General features: G+C 26.1%; 1 protein-coding gene across 1 annotated transcript in view; it reads left to right on the forward strand.

The window, feature by feature from the left end:
- LOC100211391 (pleiotropic regulator 1) overlaps positions 1-16,299 on the forward strand; it is a 71,531-nt gene that overhangs the window by 21,336 nt on the left and 33,896 nt on the right. The window contains exons 3-5 of the mRNA XM_065814633.1: positions 2,272-2,387; positions 13,037-13,124; positions 13,764-13,968. Coding sequence (XP_065670705.1) covers positions 2,272-2,387; positions 13,037-13,124; positions 13,764-13,968 — 409 coding nt within the window. The remainder of the gene's footprint in view (positions 1-2,271; positions 2,388-13,036; positions 13,125-13,763; positions 13,969-16,299) is intronic.

A 16,299-nucleotide genomic window follows, 5' to 3' on the forward strand; every position in this document is an offset into this window, starting at 1 on the left:
ACCTTGCACTTTAAACTTCATCTTTTCTCTTCCAGTAATTTCCGACTCTAATAGTGGTTGCTTGCAGCCTTGTTGGAATTGAGGGTGTTAAATATATATATATATATATATATATATACACACACACACACACACACACACACACACACACACACACACACACACACACACACTACCCTCGGAATTAGGAAAAATGAGGTCGGCAATAATTTGCCAACCTCAATCTTTTTGAGGTCGACCAAAATTATTTGATACAAAGGTCTAACCATAAAACATTACAACGAGGTCGGCAATTTTTTGCCGATCTCACTTATTTTCAGGTCGGCATTGCTGAATGCCGACCCTAATTCCGAGGGTTGTATCTATATATATATATATATATATATATATATATATATATATATATATATATATATATATATATATATATATATATATATATATATACACACACACACATACACATTATATTTTACAACATATATCACACATATATATACATTATATAATAAAGACTAATTAAAAAGTTTTCTTTTTTTTTATTTTCTGATGAATCTCTATTGATGAAGCGCTGTGTTAAATGAAAAAAATTTTTGTTAAGTGATTTTCTACTGATTTATTATTGCTCTGTACTTTTAAAAGCATTGAGCACTCTAATTTATAGAATTCATTTTAAATTTATTTGTATACATAATATATGTGTGGGTATATATATATATATATATATATATATATATATATATATATATATATATATATATATATATATATATATATATATATATATACATATATATATGTACATATATATGTACATATATATGTATATTTATATATATATATATATATTTATATATATATATATATATATATATATATATATATATATATATAAATATAATATATATTTTTATATAGAGTAGATCTTCTAGGACAATATTTTGGGCGGCTGTCTCACCTGTGAGGGTGATTTTCGGTAAGGAAATTAGCTGTTTTTTTGTGAATAAAGCAATGTTTGCAGTAAAAAAGAAACTTCCTCTTTTTCTGAATTTGGACAGTGCCCAAATACAGTTGGTGCTTTTGAAAATCGATCTAGAATAGCTCCTTATATATGTATTCATATATATATATATATATATATATATATATATATATATATATATATATATATATATATATATATATATATATATATATATATATATATATGTATATATATGTATAAATATATATATTTTTTGAACATCATAATAGCATAAAATAAGTAATTATTTTTAAAAATAACACGATGTTTTTTATTCTTGACATGTTTCGTAAAATTTATTTACATTTTCAAAAGGTTAATTTATAATAATAAAAAACTCTGAAATAAATATTAAAAAATAGAAATCTTTTCAGAGAAATATTAACAGATGAACAAGTATACATTATAAACCAATATATTTATTACAAAATTGGTTATTTACCGAGTTATTTTGTAATAAATATATTGGTTTATTTTGTAAAATTTTTTGTCCGTAAATATTTCTCTGTAAAGACTTCTATTTTTTAATATTTATTTCAGCGTTTTTTATTATTGTAAAATAATCTTTTGAAAATGTAAATAAATTTTACAAAACATGTCAATTTTAAAAAATATGTATATATCTATATATATATTTATATATATATATATTTATATATATATATTTATATATATATATATATATATATATATATATATATATATATATATATATATATATATATATATGTATTTATATATTTATATATTTGTTATTAAATTTCAATAAATATGGCTGCGTTTAAACTTTTTTGAAAAAAAAGTATATTTGTTTTTATTTCAATATATATTATTCGATATTTCACTAAATATGATCAGCGTCATCAGGTATAATATAAGATAATATGGTATAATAAGATGGCGCCTTATAATATACCTGATATTGAAATATAATAATATAGTAATATAATATAATTATATCAGGTATATAGGATAATATTCCTGATATTGAAATAAAAAAATACATATTTTTAAAAAAAAGTTTTTTGCAGCCCTATTTATTGAATTTTTATCACATTGTATCGTATAACAAGAAAATGACTTTCAAAGAATAGTATTTTCTTAAATTTATTTTTAATTAAAAAGTTTTTTCTTCTTGTATTTTAGTTACATAAATAAGATTTTCACACATAAGACCTTTCTTTGGTTGATAGTAATATTTTTGTATGACCAAAAACAAATTTATATTATCTTAAAATATAATATAGTGATGAACTGAGAAGAAAACTCAAAATTCACGCAGAATACTCACACTTAAAAGAAAAGCAAGGAAACCAAAACATCCACAATTCACAGCATTATTTGGCAATTGAAAATAATAAAGGTAATCTAAGTATTTTTTGTTAAATTTTATTAGATTAAATTATTTTTAGTTAAATAAGTTTAACTAATTAAGTCAAGTTTTATTAAATAATTAAGTTAATTGTGCAAATCATTGGTGGATTACATTCAAATGTGGAAGTTATATTGTACATTTGTGATTATAATAGCTTTTTGAGTTAAACTATTGTACCAGATAAATTATGAGCAGTTTTTTAAGTTGATTAAATGCTAATTCTTTAGAATTATGATTCAATAGGATATTTCGATTTTCATTTTTTTTTGAAATTTGATCTCTGAAGAAGATCACATTTTTTACCAAACAATGTAGGTAACTAAAATTTAACTTTGTGAAAATTCAGTGTTTTAAAATTTAGTTTAATAAACAACATGTGAATAACAAATATCTTTTAAATATACACTCTCCTTTTCGCTATGTTAAATTTTTTTAAGATTATGTAGGAATGATGATTTAAAGTTGTTTATTATTATCTGTGTGTTTTACAAGAAAAAACTACAATTTATAATGCTTTGTTAATAAATTTTAATACTTTTTAAAATATGTATATATATATATATATATATATATATATATATATATATATATATATGTATGTATGTATGTATGTATGTATGTATGTATGTATATTGTTTATATATATATGTATATATATATATACACACACAGCGGTGTACTCTCTGCTTTTTTCGCGACTGAAATACTTTTTTTTTTTACTTGAGTCGTCCATTATGATAATCATTAGTTCAGTATAATAATTTATTTTTGCTATTTTTTCTCGGGCAAAAATATTGAAGAAAAAAATGTAAATTCTAATAATCAAATATAAATTAATATTTTATTAGAATAAAAAAATATTGTTAAGTAACTTTAGTTACAAAGAGATATCGATAAAGAAATATCTTTAAATACAACTTTTAAAGGTTGTCATGAAATATTTTAATAGGAGTAGTCTTTCGTTGCTCTGGGGCTGATTGCTTTTCTTTATCCATGTATCCATGGTCTTTTTTTTTGTGATATATGCGATTCAATACTAAATTTTGGGGGAAGTTGGGCCATCTATATATATTCTAAGTTGTGAACTGAGTAACTCGTTACGTACATTAGCTCTATGGCTCCCTTTTACATTTTTCAATGCGCTAAAGCCACGCTCTGCATCTGCCGAACTATGGCTATGACAAAGAGAGAAATATATTCAAAAAAAGGTTTAATAACTTTTTAGGGTTTAATGTTGAACCTATTTCTTCCCAAGATTTTTATGGAAATGTTTTTGTGTTGTTCATGACCCAGCTTATCATGTTTTCTTTCAAAATAATCCACTCTGGTAAAATAGCACCAGGGTCTACACTTTTGCATATTAGTTGATTATTGACAGCTTGATTACTAACTAGTGCATTGATACTGGTGTTGAAAACATCTGTTGCGCATGTTTTTTTTATTGTAATTTAGGAAAAACTAGTCCGCTTTCCACTTCTTAGTGTGAAGTAAATTCTCTACATCATCAACACAGTTAGGAAATCAGTACATCGGCTTTGAAGATTGGCCTTCATTATTGTAACAATGGATATGCGAATGTTTTGAGATATACGCCTATCATCAACTTTGTAGGAAGTTATAAGTTTTTTCCAATGGAATCGAGATTCTGGGTTATTTTGAAATCTTTCCAAATTGACTATTGATTGCCTTAATGCAGACTTCACTTCAAAGACAGTGACATTACTTTTCTGTGTAACCTTAAAAAAAATTTTAAACAATTATAAAAAGATTAATTGAAATAACTAATAAGTAATAATAAGTAACTGTGTTTCTATAACTATATTTAAGTTAAGCAAGTTTAACTTACTTTGGAAAATGTTGCTATTGCTTGACATACATCTAGAAGAAAACAGTGGATGACCAAAAAGTTGTATCTTCAAGTTTCTTTTCGAAGTAAGGTGCTTTTGACTTCTGATCTGCATTATAAATATGCTCAACAAAGATTGTAGAGTAAGCATCAATGTGAGCATCTTTGCTGTTGAATATGTTCTCCAAAGCATTTACCATGTGTGATATTCACCACGTTCTGTTTACGCGGATAACACTAACTTTTGCTAAATAAAGAAAGCAATGTTCATTTAAAGCTTTTCTCAAACTTTATAAGAATGATATAATAACTAATAATTCAAATGCTTTAAACACAATGAAGATGTGAAGAAATGATTAAAATAGAGATTTTAAAAATAGCTTTTATTAAAACAAATTTATTAAAAAAACTATTTTTGCAAAGTAGGAAAAAAAAACTTCACTTTTTATACATAAAGTTTCTAATGCATTTCGATAAACTGCTTAAATTACAGCAGGTGTATGATGAAATACGAATAGCTGCTCACAGAATTTAGAAATTGCAGCTATTGCAGGTGAAGCTTTGCAGTTGTCTTTCATTGCAAGTTGCAAACAATGTGATAAGCAAGGCAAGCTTATCATATAGTTAATACATACACTTATTATTATTTGATGTATGAAATTCTTCATCACTTAAGATTTCCACATATTCTTCTTCTTGACCAAATGGTGATCTAATGTCATCATTATCATTACTTTCTGTATCAAACTCTTCATTGCTAAAGATTTCCACTGATTCATCTTCCTCAGAAAACACTGAACTAATGTCATCATAGTTTTGTTGTTTTTGTTGTTCCTTTAAAATAATACAATTGTATTTTACATTATCAAAGCCAGCAACTCCAAGTACTGAAACTGGTGGTTCCTATTTTAATTCAGTTTGTAAGAGTTTTAAAATAAGTTCATGTAACTGCTCTGCATTTGGTCTTGTACACTATCTATAGCTAAAATAACGGATATATAGTTTTCCATAAATTGCATAATAAATGTATAATACGCATTGTTCTAATCTGTTAACATCTGTAGGTTTGTCTACAATAATGCTGAAAAACCTTGTTTTATAAAAATCTTTTCTTAGATCACTTAAAAATATATCCCCAATGGGTCTACCGAATTTAAGTCTGGCTTTTCAGTTGTGATATGTAGTTCCTACATCTACTTCAATAGCTTTAAGCATCGATGCATGGAATTCAAAATCTTTAAAAGGTTTACCTTTTACTAAAACTCCATGCATGCTTATTAATAGTGTTTTTAAAATTTTTTTTTGATTTTCTGTTAGAGCAGATTGAACTCGCTGTGCTTCACTTAAGACACCAGTTTTTTCTTTTAATAGGTTTTTCTTTCTTTCCAATGGTAGACTATGAAATAGATTTGAAGACTTGCAATATTTTCTTAAACTTTCGATGTGGAAAGACGTAGCTCCAAAAACAAAAGGTTTCAACAAAAACAAAACTGTTTCAATTCATTGAGAGAAGGATTATAAGTTGCTTCAATTTATTTGTTGTGAAGTGTTTTTCCCGACAATACTCACAGATAACAAACATAACAAACTCAATGCTTTCATTTTCAGCCATCTGATTTTTTCCTGATACTCTTTTGTTGCGCAAAACCCAAAACTTTATGCTCACAGAATTTTTACTTTGCTTGTGATATAAGTCACTTAATTTTGAGTCTCAACCAAGAAAACTCTGTAAGCCAAACTTCTGTAATTCAAAACTCTGTAAATTTTGAATCTCAACCAAGAAAACTCTGTAAGCCAAGTGGTCTGAAATGTTCTTACTCGTTTGTTTTTATCATATTCAATATCTGATTCATTTCGTTTCTTTTTGTCATAACAAAAGTTTTATTACGAGGAGCAAAAAAGTTGAAAGCCATAACGCAAAAAAATGTTTTTTAAAAAGAAAAATATTCTATTATTATCCCTCAATCTTCAATCAAATTTAATTTAAATGATTTCATTTGAATGAGCATTGTATTTTTATTGTAATTCATTATACTAAGATTTCATTTTTTTAGAAAAAAGAATTTCCACGAGCATCATTAAGTGTCTTCTAAATTAGAATGCACTTAATGGTGCACGTGGAAATTTTTTTTTTCTAAAAGAAATGAAGTCTTAGTATAATGAATTTCATTGGTGAAATAAATTTTTATTTTAACTTTGTCAAACAAAATTAATGTAATAAAAGACATTATTAAAATGCATGTGAAAAAACATTATTAATAATGTTTTTTTATGTCCACTCTAGTAATGTTTTTTATTACCATAATTTTGTTTGCCAAGCTTAAAATAAAAATTTACTTTAACAAAAAGAGGTTCAGTGTTGTTAATAATTCAATTCCTCATTCACATTATTCAAAATGTGACTAAAACATTTGAAAAATGATTCATTAGCATTTTGAATTGAAATTTCAAAACTCATTTTGACAAAAATTCAAGAAACCTGCTTTGAAATGCAACAATGTTTAAAAAAACAATACTTAAAAATAAAAAATCGCATGTCGGCTTTTTTTTATTACTTTTAGTAAAATTGTATTATGCCCAGGAGTATATTTATTATTAAAGGAAATGTATACTACTTTGAATGCTTTTTAAACGTTTATTTTAAGCAACCCCAAGGAATAAAATCTACATAGTTCTAATTGTGGTTTTATTACTAAATACTCTTTTGTAAGTAACTGTCTGGTCGTCCTGCTAGGCAGTTACTGACAGTCAATTTTTATTTATTTTATTCGCCCTTTAAGAAAACAAGTTGTCCCTTGCCACCGACAACTTTGAGGGTACACCACTGATATATATATATATATATATATATATATATATATATATATATATATATATATATATATATATATATATATATATATATATATATATATATATATATATATATATATATGTATGTATATATACACACACATTTGTAATATCAAAGACTAAATGTAAATCAGCTCATTATTTTAATTAGAAAGAGTTTAGGGTTCAAAATAAAAAGTTGAACATCAAGCTTTTTATACACTCATAAAAAAACAAGTCCAAGAAATAGTTATCTAACTAAAGATGATTAAATAATAGTTTGCAAGTAATTTTTTTAATGAGTTTTACCGTTTCTTTCTTGCAAGAATTATTGGACATTAATTCTCTGCTAGCAATTGACCATGAATGTAAGTATTTCTTCTAGCCTGACCGAAGACATAACAAGCACTTTCAGGTGTCATTCTTATCTCATATCTTTCAACAGATTATGTATAAGAGAGCCACTTTATTACTTTCATTGGAGTGTTAATAAATTCTTTAACTGCTTCAGTTGATAAATGACATGTTAGAGGTGTTTCAGTAATGTCACTCCAGTCTATAAGTTCAGACAAGCAGTTTGCTTCCATAATGATGGCAGGAGTCTTTCGAATCCTAAAAGATCTAACTCCAAACTGAAGTGCATCATTCCCTGCTGATCTTATTTCAACTATTTTATCAACTGCTTCTTTTCGCTCACCCCCAATTTGACTACAGAGCATACTTTGCAAAACTGATTCAGAATGAGCATACCAAAGCTTATTTACTTCTGGTTTTAGTGGTATGTAACATCTTATATAAACTTTTTTTAAAACAGATTCTAAAAATTGTTTATGCTCTAAAAATATTTTACTTTATCTATAAAAAAATAAATCGGAGGCGTTTTACTAATATAGTAATAATTTTTAAAAACACTGAGCCATCTTTCTGTAAAATAAATTAATTTTATTTATATAAATAAATATATGCATACACAATTTTTTGAAATTCAAAAAAATTTATATATATATATATATATATATATATATATATATATATATATATATATATATATATATATATATATATACACACACATATACAAGTTTTTGAAAGGTATTAAAATTTAATAACAGAGCATTATAATTGTAGATTTATGATGCTTTGTAAATAAATTGTAAAACACAGTTCATCATATCTACATAATCCAAAAAATATATAAGTATTGCAAAAAGGAGAGTGTATATTTAAAACATAATTGTTGTTTATCGTTGTTTGTTAAACTAAATTTTGAAATGCACCATTTTGCGCACAAAGTTAAATTTTAGTTTACTACATGGTTTGGTAAATAAATGCGATCTTCAGAGATAACGGCTAACTTCAGTTTCAAGAATAAAAAGTAATAAGTTCAAAAACATTACAGTTTAAGGGTGAAAAAAAGTAGCTTAAATTTTTTTTTCAAAAAAAAAATTATTTTCATGTTTTGCATACTGAGTTACTGTTAAATTATTTTCATGTTTTGCATACTGAGTATACTAGCCATCATCAAATTTCAAAAAAAAGTGAAAATCGACACACCCTAGTGATTCAAATGCCATTTCGGTAATTTCAGTAATTGTGGAAACTTTTGGAACACTAAATGAGTAAAATAATAAGAATTAATAAAAAAATTTCATTTTTTTTCCAATTTTGTTTTTAGTTACACTTTGTTTTAAATAAATAGGTTTTCTATTGTGGTGTGTATTTTTTCAGATGTTAAATCAAAAATGCTAAAAAGTTTGTTAATTTGCAGTTTAATTCTTTAAAAAAGTATGGTCTAACTTTTCTACTAAAAATTTGTTGCAATAGTTGTTGAAGCTGTTTTTTTTTAATCTGCTTTTGTTGCTAAGAAGGGCTTTAATGTCTAACAAAACAATCTAATTAAACATAAGTGTGTTCCATTTGACATAAGTACTTGTGTAAAAGTTGTATTTCGTGAAATAATATAGAGATTATCAGCATTAGAAATTTTTTGCTGAATTATGAATATTCAGCTGCCAATGAATGAAAACAGTTATAATGATACATTGCGCATGCTGTTGGATTTCTATTAAAGTTTAGTTGATGAAAGCATGAAAATGCAGCCAAAGAATTGTGATCTAACAGTAAAACACGTAAAGGTATTACATGTGGCATTGATGGATCATGGCAGAAATGTGAATACACCTACTAGTGTTACTAGTGGAGTAGTAACAACATGGCAGAAACATAAATACACCGTAAACAATGGAGTTGAACAGCTGTAGAAACAAAAACTTGTATTTAATATAGGAGTTAAAAAAATCTAAGATCATCCCTAAGAATATAATTTCATACGTTACATTTTCAAGTGTTTCAGTGTAAAATCAGTTCAGGTTCAGAAAAATTATAATTCTAGTTCAGACTCAGCTTCTTTTATGAAATGAAATGGTGTAAATTTATTTTTTTTATTTAAAAAAAATAAATTTACACCATTTAAAACAATTTAAATACAGCTTAAATGCATTTAAAAACAATTTAAATACATTTCTACATGATGGAGATAACAGTTCATACGTAAGTGTTTTCAAGGCCGGCACACTGGGGGTGTGAGACCCTCCCATCAATGGTTTTTTCATTCATTTAGTCAACAAATTTGACCCTTTTTGACAAGTCAATTGGCAAATTTAGACCCTTTAGACAAGTTAGTCAGTAAGGTGTTAAACGTTATGGAGAAAGTATAGAAATAAAAAAACATTGGGCGTATAAAAAAACAAGTTTGTGCTTGCCTAAGGAATTAAAAAAATAATAATAAAGAACTTTTATGCGATAGCAAAAATTAGGTGGATTGCTTAACAGAAAAAATGATAAATACTTTGCAAAACTATTATGACAAGACGATATGACAGAACATTGGAAATTTATGTGGAATGAAAAAGAATGTTGCAGCTGTAATTTTTCACTTTACTGAAAAATGAAGTGGTGAAACACATCAGTTTTGTTTACCTACCAAAGTTTTGTGCAAGATCCAGGCTGACAAACAGATCGGAAAAATGAAGTATAAAAAAAAGCGTTTATATTCCTGCTGCAATAAGTGAATCAATGCCCAAAAAATGTATTTCTTGAATGAATTGCTTTAAGTGTTGTAGTAGCCTCAGCTGTACTAAATTTTGATGTTAGACAATGATTTTCAAATAAGTTATTTAAAGAACTTGACATTTGGTATAAATGCGTAAAATTGTCTACTTAAGAACAGTAAACAAATCTCTAAAACGCAAAGCCAATCTAACCCTAAAGTCAAGATCAATTGAAAATAATACAAACCAAAGCTATTTTTACTTTATTTCAATAACATTTTTTTCAAAATCGTGTTTTTTGAGCAAAAAGAATATTTTCCAATCAATCAATTTCAAATAATCTATTTGTTTTGAAATCTATTTACTACATAAGATCATTAACATACACTAAAATAATCTTTACTGCTGTTCTTGTTCGGCTATTAAAAGATTTTGTGAACTCAATTACCCTTAAAGTTGGCCAAAATTACAGAAATGCAAATATTTTGCCATTTTTAAACCAATTTAAATCATTTAGTACATGACACAATGCCACATGTAATACATTGCCAGTCAAAATTTCAATTAAAGAAAAAGGAATGGTTCAAAAATCTCTGAAGACTTTTTCCCATTTTTAGGCCATTGGCAATTAATAAGTTTTTTTTTAAGTTTAATGTTGTTTTAATTACTGTACTATCACCTCAAGCAGTCATTGACATTGTTTTGAATTATTATTTAAAAGTAATGGTAGTTTAAATTTCGTGACAAGAGTTAAATTATTTTATATTTATTAGTTTATGATAAGTGTATATATGATAAGTGTACATACATAAGTATACTTTTTCTGCTTTTTACATTTTAACATGACATTAGCAATTCGTTAAGTAATATATTGAATCCCAAAAGTGGTTTGGTCTTCTATTCACAGTTTTTTGAAGCTATTAGTTTAGTTAATTTAGTTAATAATTATGATCAATTATAAAGTATATGGTATTGATAACTTTTTTTTTCAGAATTTTTTGAATTTGATTTAAAGAATGCTATCAATCCAAAAAAATTTAAAGAATGCTATCAATGCAAAAAAATTGAATTTTATTACAAGACTTTTCAAACTATTGTGAAACAAAAGTTTATCTGTAGCTGATTACTGCTTTAATATTGAGTCTTTTTAACTGCAACTATGATCAGTTTTGCAATTTTAAATGCTTTTAAGTAAACGAAAGTTGCAGTCTGTTATTTCTGCCACAAACATTGATCTCATATTACAAAAAACATTTAAAAAAAGTAAAGAATAATCATCATAAAAATGTTTATTTGATAGCTGATGAGGTAAAAATCAGGCCAACAGTTCAGCTGCAGTTTTAAATGGGATGGAAACAAATGATCTAGAATTTAAAGCAAATTCTATACCATGTGTCATTATGAAGTGCTTACATGGTGGACCTAGTTTAATGGTTTCTGTTATACCTGTTCACAAATTAACATTAATGTATCAATTTAGTGATGTGAAATAAGCTGCTGTTATAGTTGAAAAACATGGTGTCATTATTTTAAGATCTGTAACAGATGGTCATAAAATTTTCAATAGAGTTTCTGACCTTCAGGCCATTCATTCATTAAATGATCAGTGAGTTTAGTTTCTTTTGTTTTATACAGTTCATCTACTTAATAAAAGAAGCTCATGAAACATCCTCTTTTATTCAGCAGGTTTGGTAGAATATTGTAAATGTCTCTGCAAAAGGGTAGAGTATTATACTAAGAGACCACAACCAAACTCTGCAAGATTAAAGTTCAAATAGTTTGCTATACATGCAAAGATCCAATCAGTTTTAAGAATGCAACTTCAATTGAAACATGCATTTATGATGTATGTCTTTCTGAAACTGAGAAGAGTTCTGCTCCCTATGTGGCAGGGTGGCTGGAAAAAAAATGTGAGGGTATATGCTGAAGATGAACCTATACTAACAAATGAAGCTAAAGACTTCATTGAAGAGGTTTCAAGGAGATATTTGACATTTCCTCATGAGTGTACTCAGTAAGTGTATCAGTTGACAGTTCCTCGTGAGTATACCAGCTAGTTAGAATTGGTTTATGTTTTGTGAAAAAAAACCAAACAAGAGCAAGTTGTAAAAAAAGACTTATTTTCACTGTAAAATTACTTTAGTAATATTGATTTAACAAAATATTGTTTTTGTTAAATTTAATTTTATAAGCATTTAAATTGAATAGCATTGAATGGTCTTCACTTAGCAAAGTCAGAAAATCAACTTTGCGCATCCTGTTATAAATTAGTCCTTGACTTTATGTTATGTATAAAATATTTTACTACAATTAACTTGAAAGAAGTCTTTTTAAAATTGTTTATGTTTACATTAAATCATGAAATTTAACATTTGCATTAAGTAAATTCTGAAACCAATTATAGAACCAAATAAGCCTTTCTTGAGTCTCTAAGTTATTGGAGACAAATAAATTATCTCAAGGCTTTTAAATTTTGACCAATCATGAGTTTGGAATTTTTGTTTTGATTTATGCATTGCTACAAATTACTAATTAATTTAAAATCTTAATTTAAATTCAAGAAATTTTGTAAAAGATTTTATCTAAAATAAATTTATGTGTATAAAATTTAAGTGTATAAAATTATTTTTTATATTATTTTTTGTATTTTGATTAAATAAATGATTAGGAAATTAAAGTTTAAAAATAATTATTAAAAATAAAAATTAATAAAACAATAAAAAGTTAAGTAATTTGTATTAGTTAATGTTTATGTGCAAGTTGTCACTTATTTTTGTTAAACTTTTTTCAGTCATTAAATAATTGTTTTCAATGTTTAAACTTATTTTAACTTTTATTAATGAAAATTGTTTGATAAATAAAGTTTTTTTTCTCATATCTTTATTTTAATGGAGTTTTTCTTATCATAGGTTTAACAGATGGCTCAGCAACAAATCAAAGGCATCCTTCTGCATTAGCAGTCAATCAATCATTAGCTCGTTATCCTTCTGATCAAATGTATATTGTTTTAAAATTTTTTTGCTTGATTGAAGACTAGTATTTTTGTTGTTGTTGACTAATGTCTTTAAACATTAAATTAGGTGTAACCACATTTTTGAAATTAAGTCTTTATCTAAAATAATCATGTTGCTGGATGAATGTTTTGAATAAAAGTTTTTTTTGACAGGCAAATTTTTTAAAAGGTGAACACTATTGTCATTTAATAGGTTAGCACTGATTTACCTGTTAAGCTGTTTTACATTGTTCTAGTTTCAAAGATAAAAAATAACATGTTCTGTGGGACATTTTTTTTTTAATTTTGTTATATTTCAAAAATAAAAAAATAACATGTTCTGCGGAACATGTTTTTTAATTTTAACATTGAAACTAGAACAATATAAAACAGATTAATAAATTACTTAGTAAAACAAAAAATAAAAATGTTGACCTAATAAATATAAAATGATATATGATTCTCTATTGATTAATAACACTATCGAGGGGGAAAAAAAAACCAAATTTAGATAGAATATGCTAAATCTCATCTGCCCTATTTCTTCTTTTCAAAAAAAGTTACATGTCTTTATATATGTTATATGTTGTTCATGTCACATATTGTTAAATGGTTTTTCTTTTCAAATATGTTAATTGATTTAGATCTGAAAACAATCAATATGCAGCTGGGATTCAAGATATTACAAATAAAGCTCTTTCTTCAGGTGGTTTAGAGCGTATTGCTCCTCCAAAGCGAGCTCTTGCTACAACTGGTGAAAGTAAAGTTCCATTTTCTCATGGAATGATTGCTCGAAAAGCAACTACTATGCCTAAACCTAACTGGCATGCGCCATGGAAACTAATGAGAGTAAAGATTTTTGTCTTTTTCAGATTTTAGACACAATTGTATATTTAGTGTAAAATTACAGCTGTGAACATGAAAATAGCAGTACCTGGAATTTTTTGAATACTGCTGAGCAATTTTTCTTTCACTAATTACTAAAAAAATTTTATAGTATTTATTTTGACAATTAATTCTAATAGAATAAAAATAATCACATCAATAGTAGTTTTACATTTTATTTCAGAATTAAAACAATAATATTAAAAAAAGGTTGCTGTCATGGAAATAGCAGTGGTATCTGAAAATGGAGAAAAATAATAATTTTTCTAGAGTTAAGCATTAAAAAAGTTAATTTTTTAACATTAAAAAGTTAAAAATAAGTATAATATAATAATATTTAGCCAAGTATTTTGTTGCAAAATTTTTGTTTTAGATAATGGTTTCGCAACGCTGATACATTAAGTCAACAAGGCATTGACATTTTTCTGCCGGTATTGCGTACCATGCTTGTTGAATAGCTATCCATAACTACTGAGCATTAGTTGGATTAGCAGCAGAAACTGCTTTTTTAACATCTCTTCATAAGTTTTCAATGGGGTTTAGGTCAAGTGACTGAGCAGGCCACTCCATAACCTCAACCCCATTCACCTGAAACCACTCCTTTGCCTAGCGACTAGTGTGTTTTAGATTGTTATCTTGTTGGAAGACCCATTATAGCAGTATATCTTCAACACAACACTAGGGCAGTATGACATTATTGAGGATATCAACATTTATATATTGGTCCATGATACTGTTAATAAAGGAACCTTTTGTGGATTGTATGCATATAAACTGATCTCTCTTAAGCGTCTATGAACAGTTGTGTCGCTAACTTTTTTTCAACTTTTTTTCACTAAATTTTTTTTAAAATTTAAGATCATCTTTGAGTTGCTTGGCCGATGAAAATGGTTTGCTTTTAACATATCTTACAATTCTTCAGTCTTCTTGTATTCTTACATTTTCCACCTCGTTTTTCAACTTTTGCTTTATAATTTATGGCATTTGAAATCATCTTTGCTGTACATCTGAGAATATTTTGTATAAATGAGTAAGATTTATCCTCTTTATGATGCTTTAAAATAATGTTTTCCATTGAGCATACACAAATAAATAAAGAATATATTACAATTGAAATAATACTTACTTTTTCAGTAAAAATTAAAAAATCTCTTTAAATTTTATAATCTTTAAAATTTACAATCATTAAAACTTTAAAATCAATACAACCACTGCTATTTAATGCATTCCCTCGATTACAATAATTTTATCAAAAATAGCAGTATTCTTGGATGTATTGAGTTCTCATATGCTTAATTCACTTATCTCATTCTTGTATATACACATAAAAAATTAGTCTTTCTATATTATACAGAAGGAGAGTAATAATGAAAATATGAATAATTTTTAAGTACTGCTATTTTCACGCTCACAGCTGTAGCTTAAGTAATTTATAATATAACTAAATTGACAGAATAATCTGCATATTACGGTAACTGAAAATCAAAGAAGACTTCGGCAAACAATGATCACTAGAATTCTTTCTTTAAAAAAGATAATTTTTTTTTTTGTAAAATAAAATTAGAACAAATCAATGTAATATTAGTGTAGTAGCGTTACATGTAGTAATGTGATATTATTGTAGTATGTATGTATGTATGTATGTATGTATGTATGTATGTATGTATGTATGTATGTATGTATGTATGTATGTATGTATGTATGTATGTATGTAGTGTAATGGGATAGTGATGCTTATAGTACTCATTTTTTTAAGCAAGAGGTACAGATTAATTTAATCTTGAGCAGATAAAAAAACTGCATCTAGCTACTGTCTTGTAGTTTTCTACGCAACACCATTTAAGTTAAGCAGAAAATTTCTGTTACCAGCCTTGCGCTTTTCCATCTACACTCATAATTAAAAGGTGTTAAAATTACACTAAAAAGCTGTGCAGCATAAAAAACATCGAAGAGGTGTTAAATTACACCGTTTTGGTGTATTTCATGCTCCATACCTTTTTAGTGTTAATTTACACCGTTTTGGTGTTAGTTTACACTGTTTTTGTGTTAATTTACACCGTTTTGGTGTATTCATGCTGCACACCTTTTTAGTGTTAATTTACACCATTTTAGTGTTTATTTAGACTTTGATTTTTTCAGGCTAGTTTCAAACAAACAAACAAAAAAAACATCTAAAAATTGACATGCACACATATTTAATTATAAAGTACATAAAAATATGTTCCTGTTTATGTTCTACTTATTAAAAAAGTTCTTTAAAAATGTCTTTATAATTCATTTAAAGTTAATGATTTC

The sequence above is a fragment of the Hydra vulgaris genome, chromosome 12, assembly GCF_038396675.1.
Source record: "Hydra vulgaris chromosome 12, alternate assembly HydraT2T_AEP".
In the NCBI taxonomy this organism is placed as follows: Eukaryota; Metazoa; Cnidaria; class Hydrozoa; order Anthoathecata; family Hydridae; genus Hydra; species Hydra vulgaris.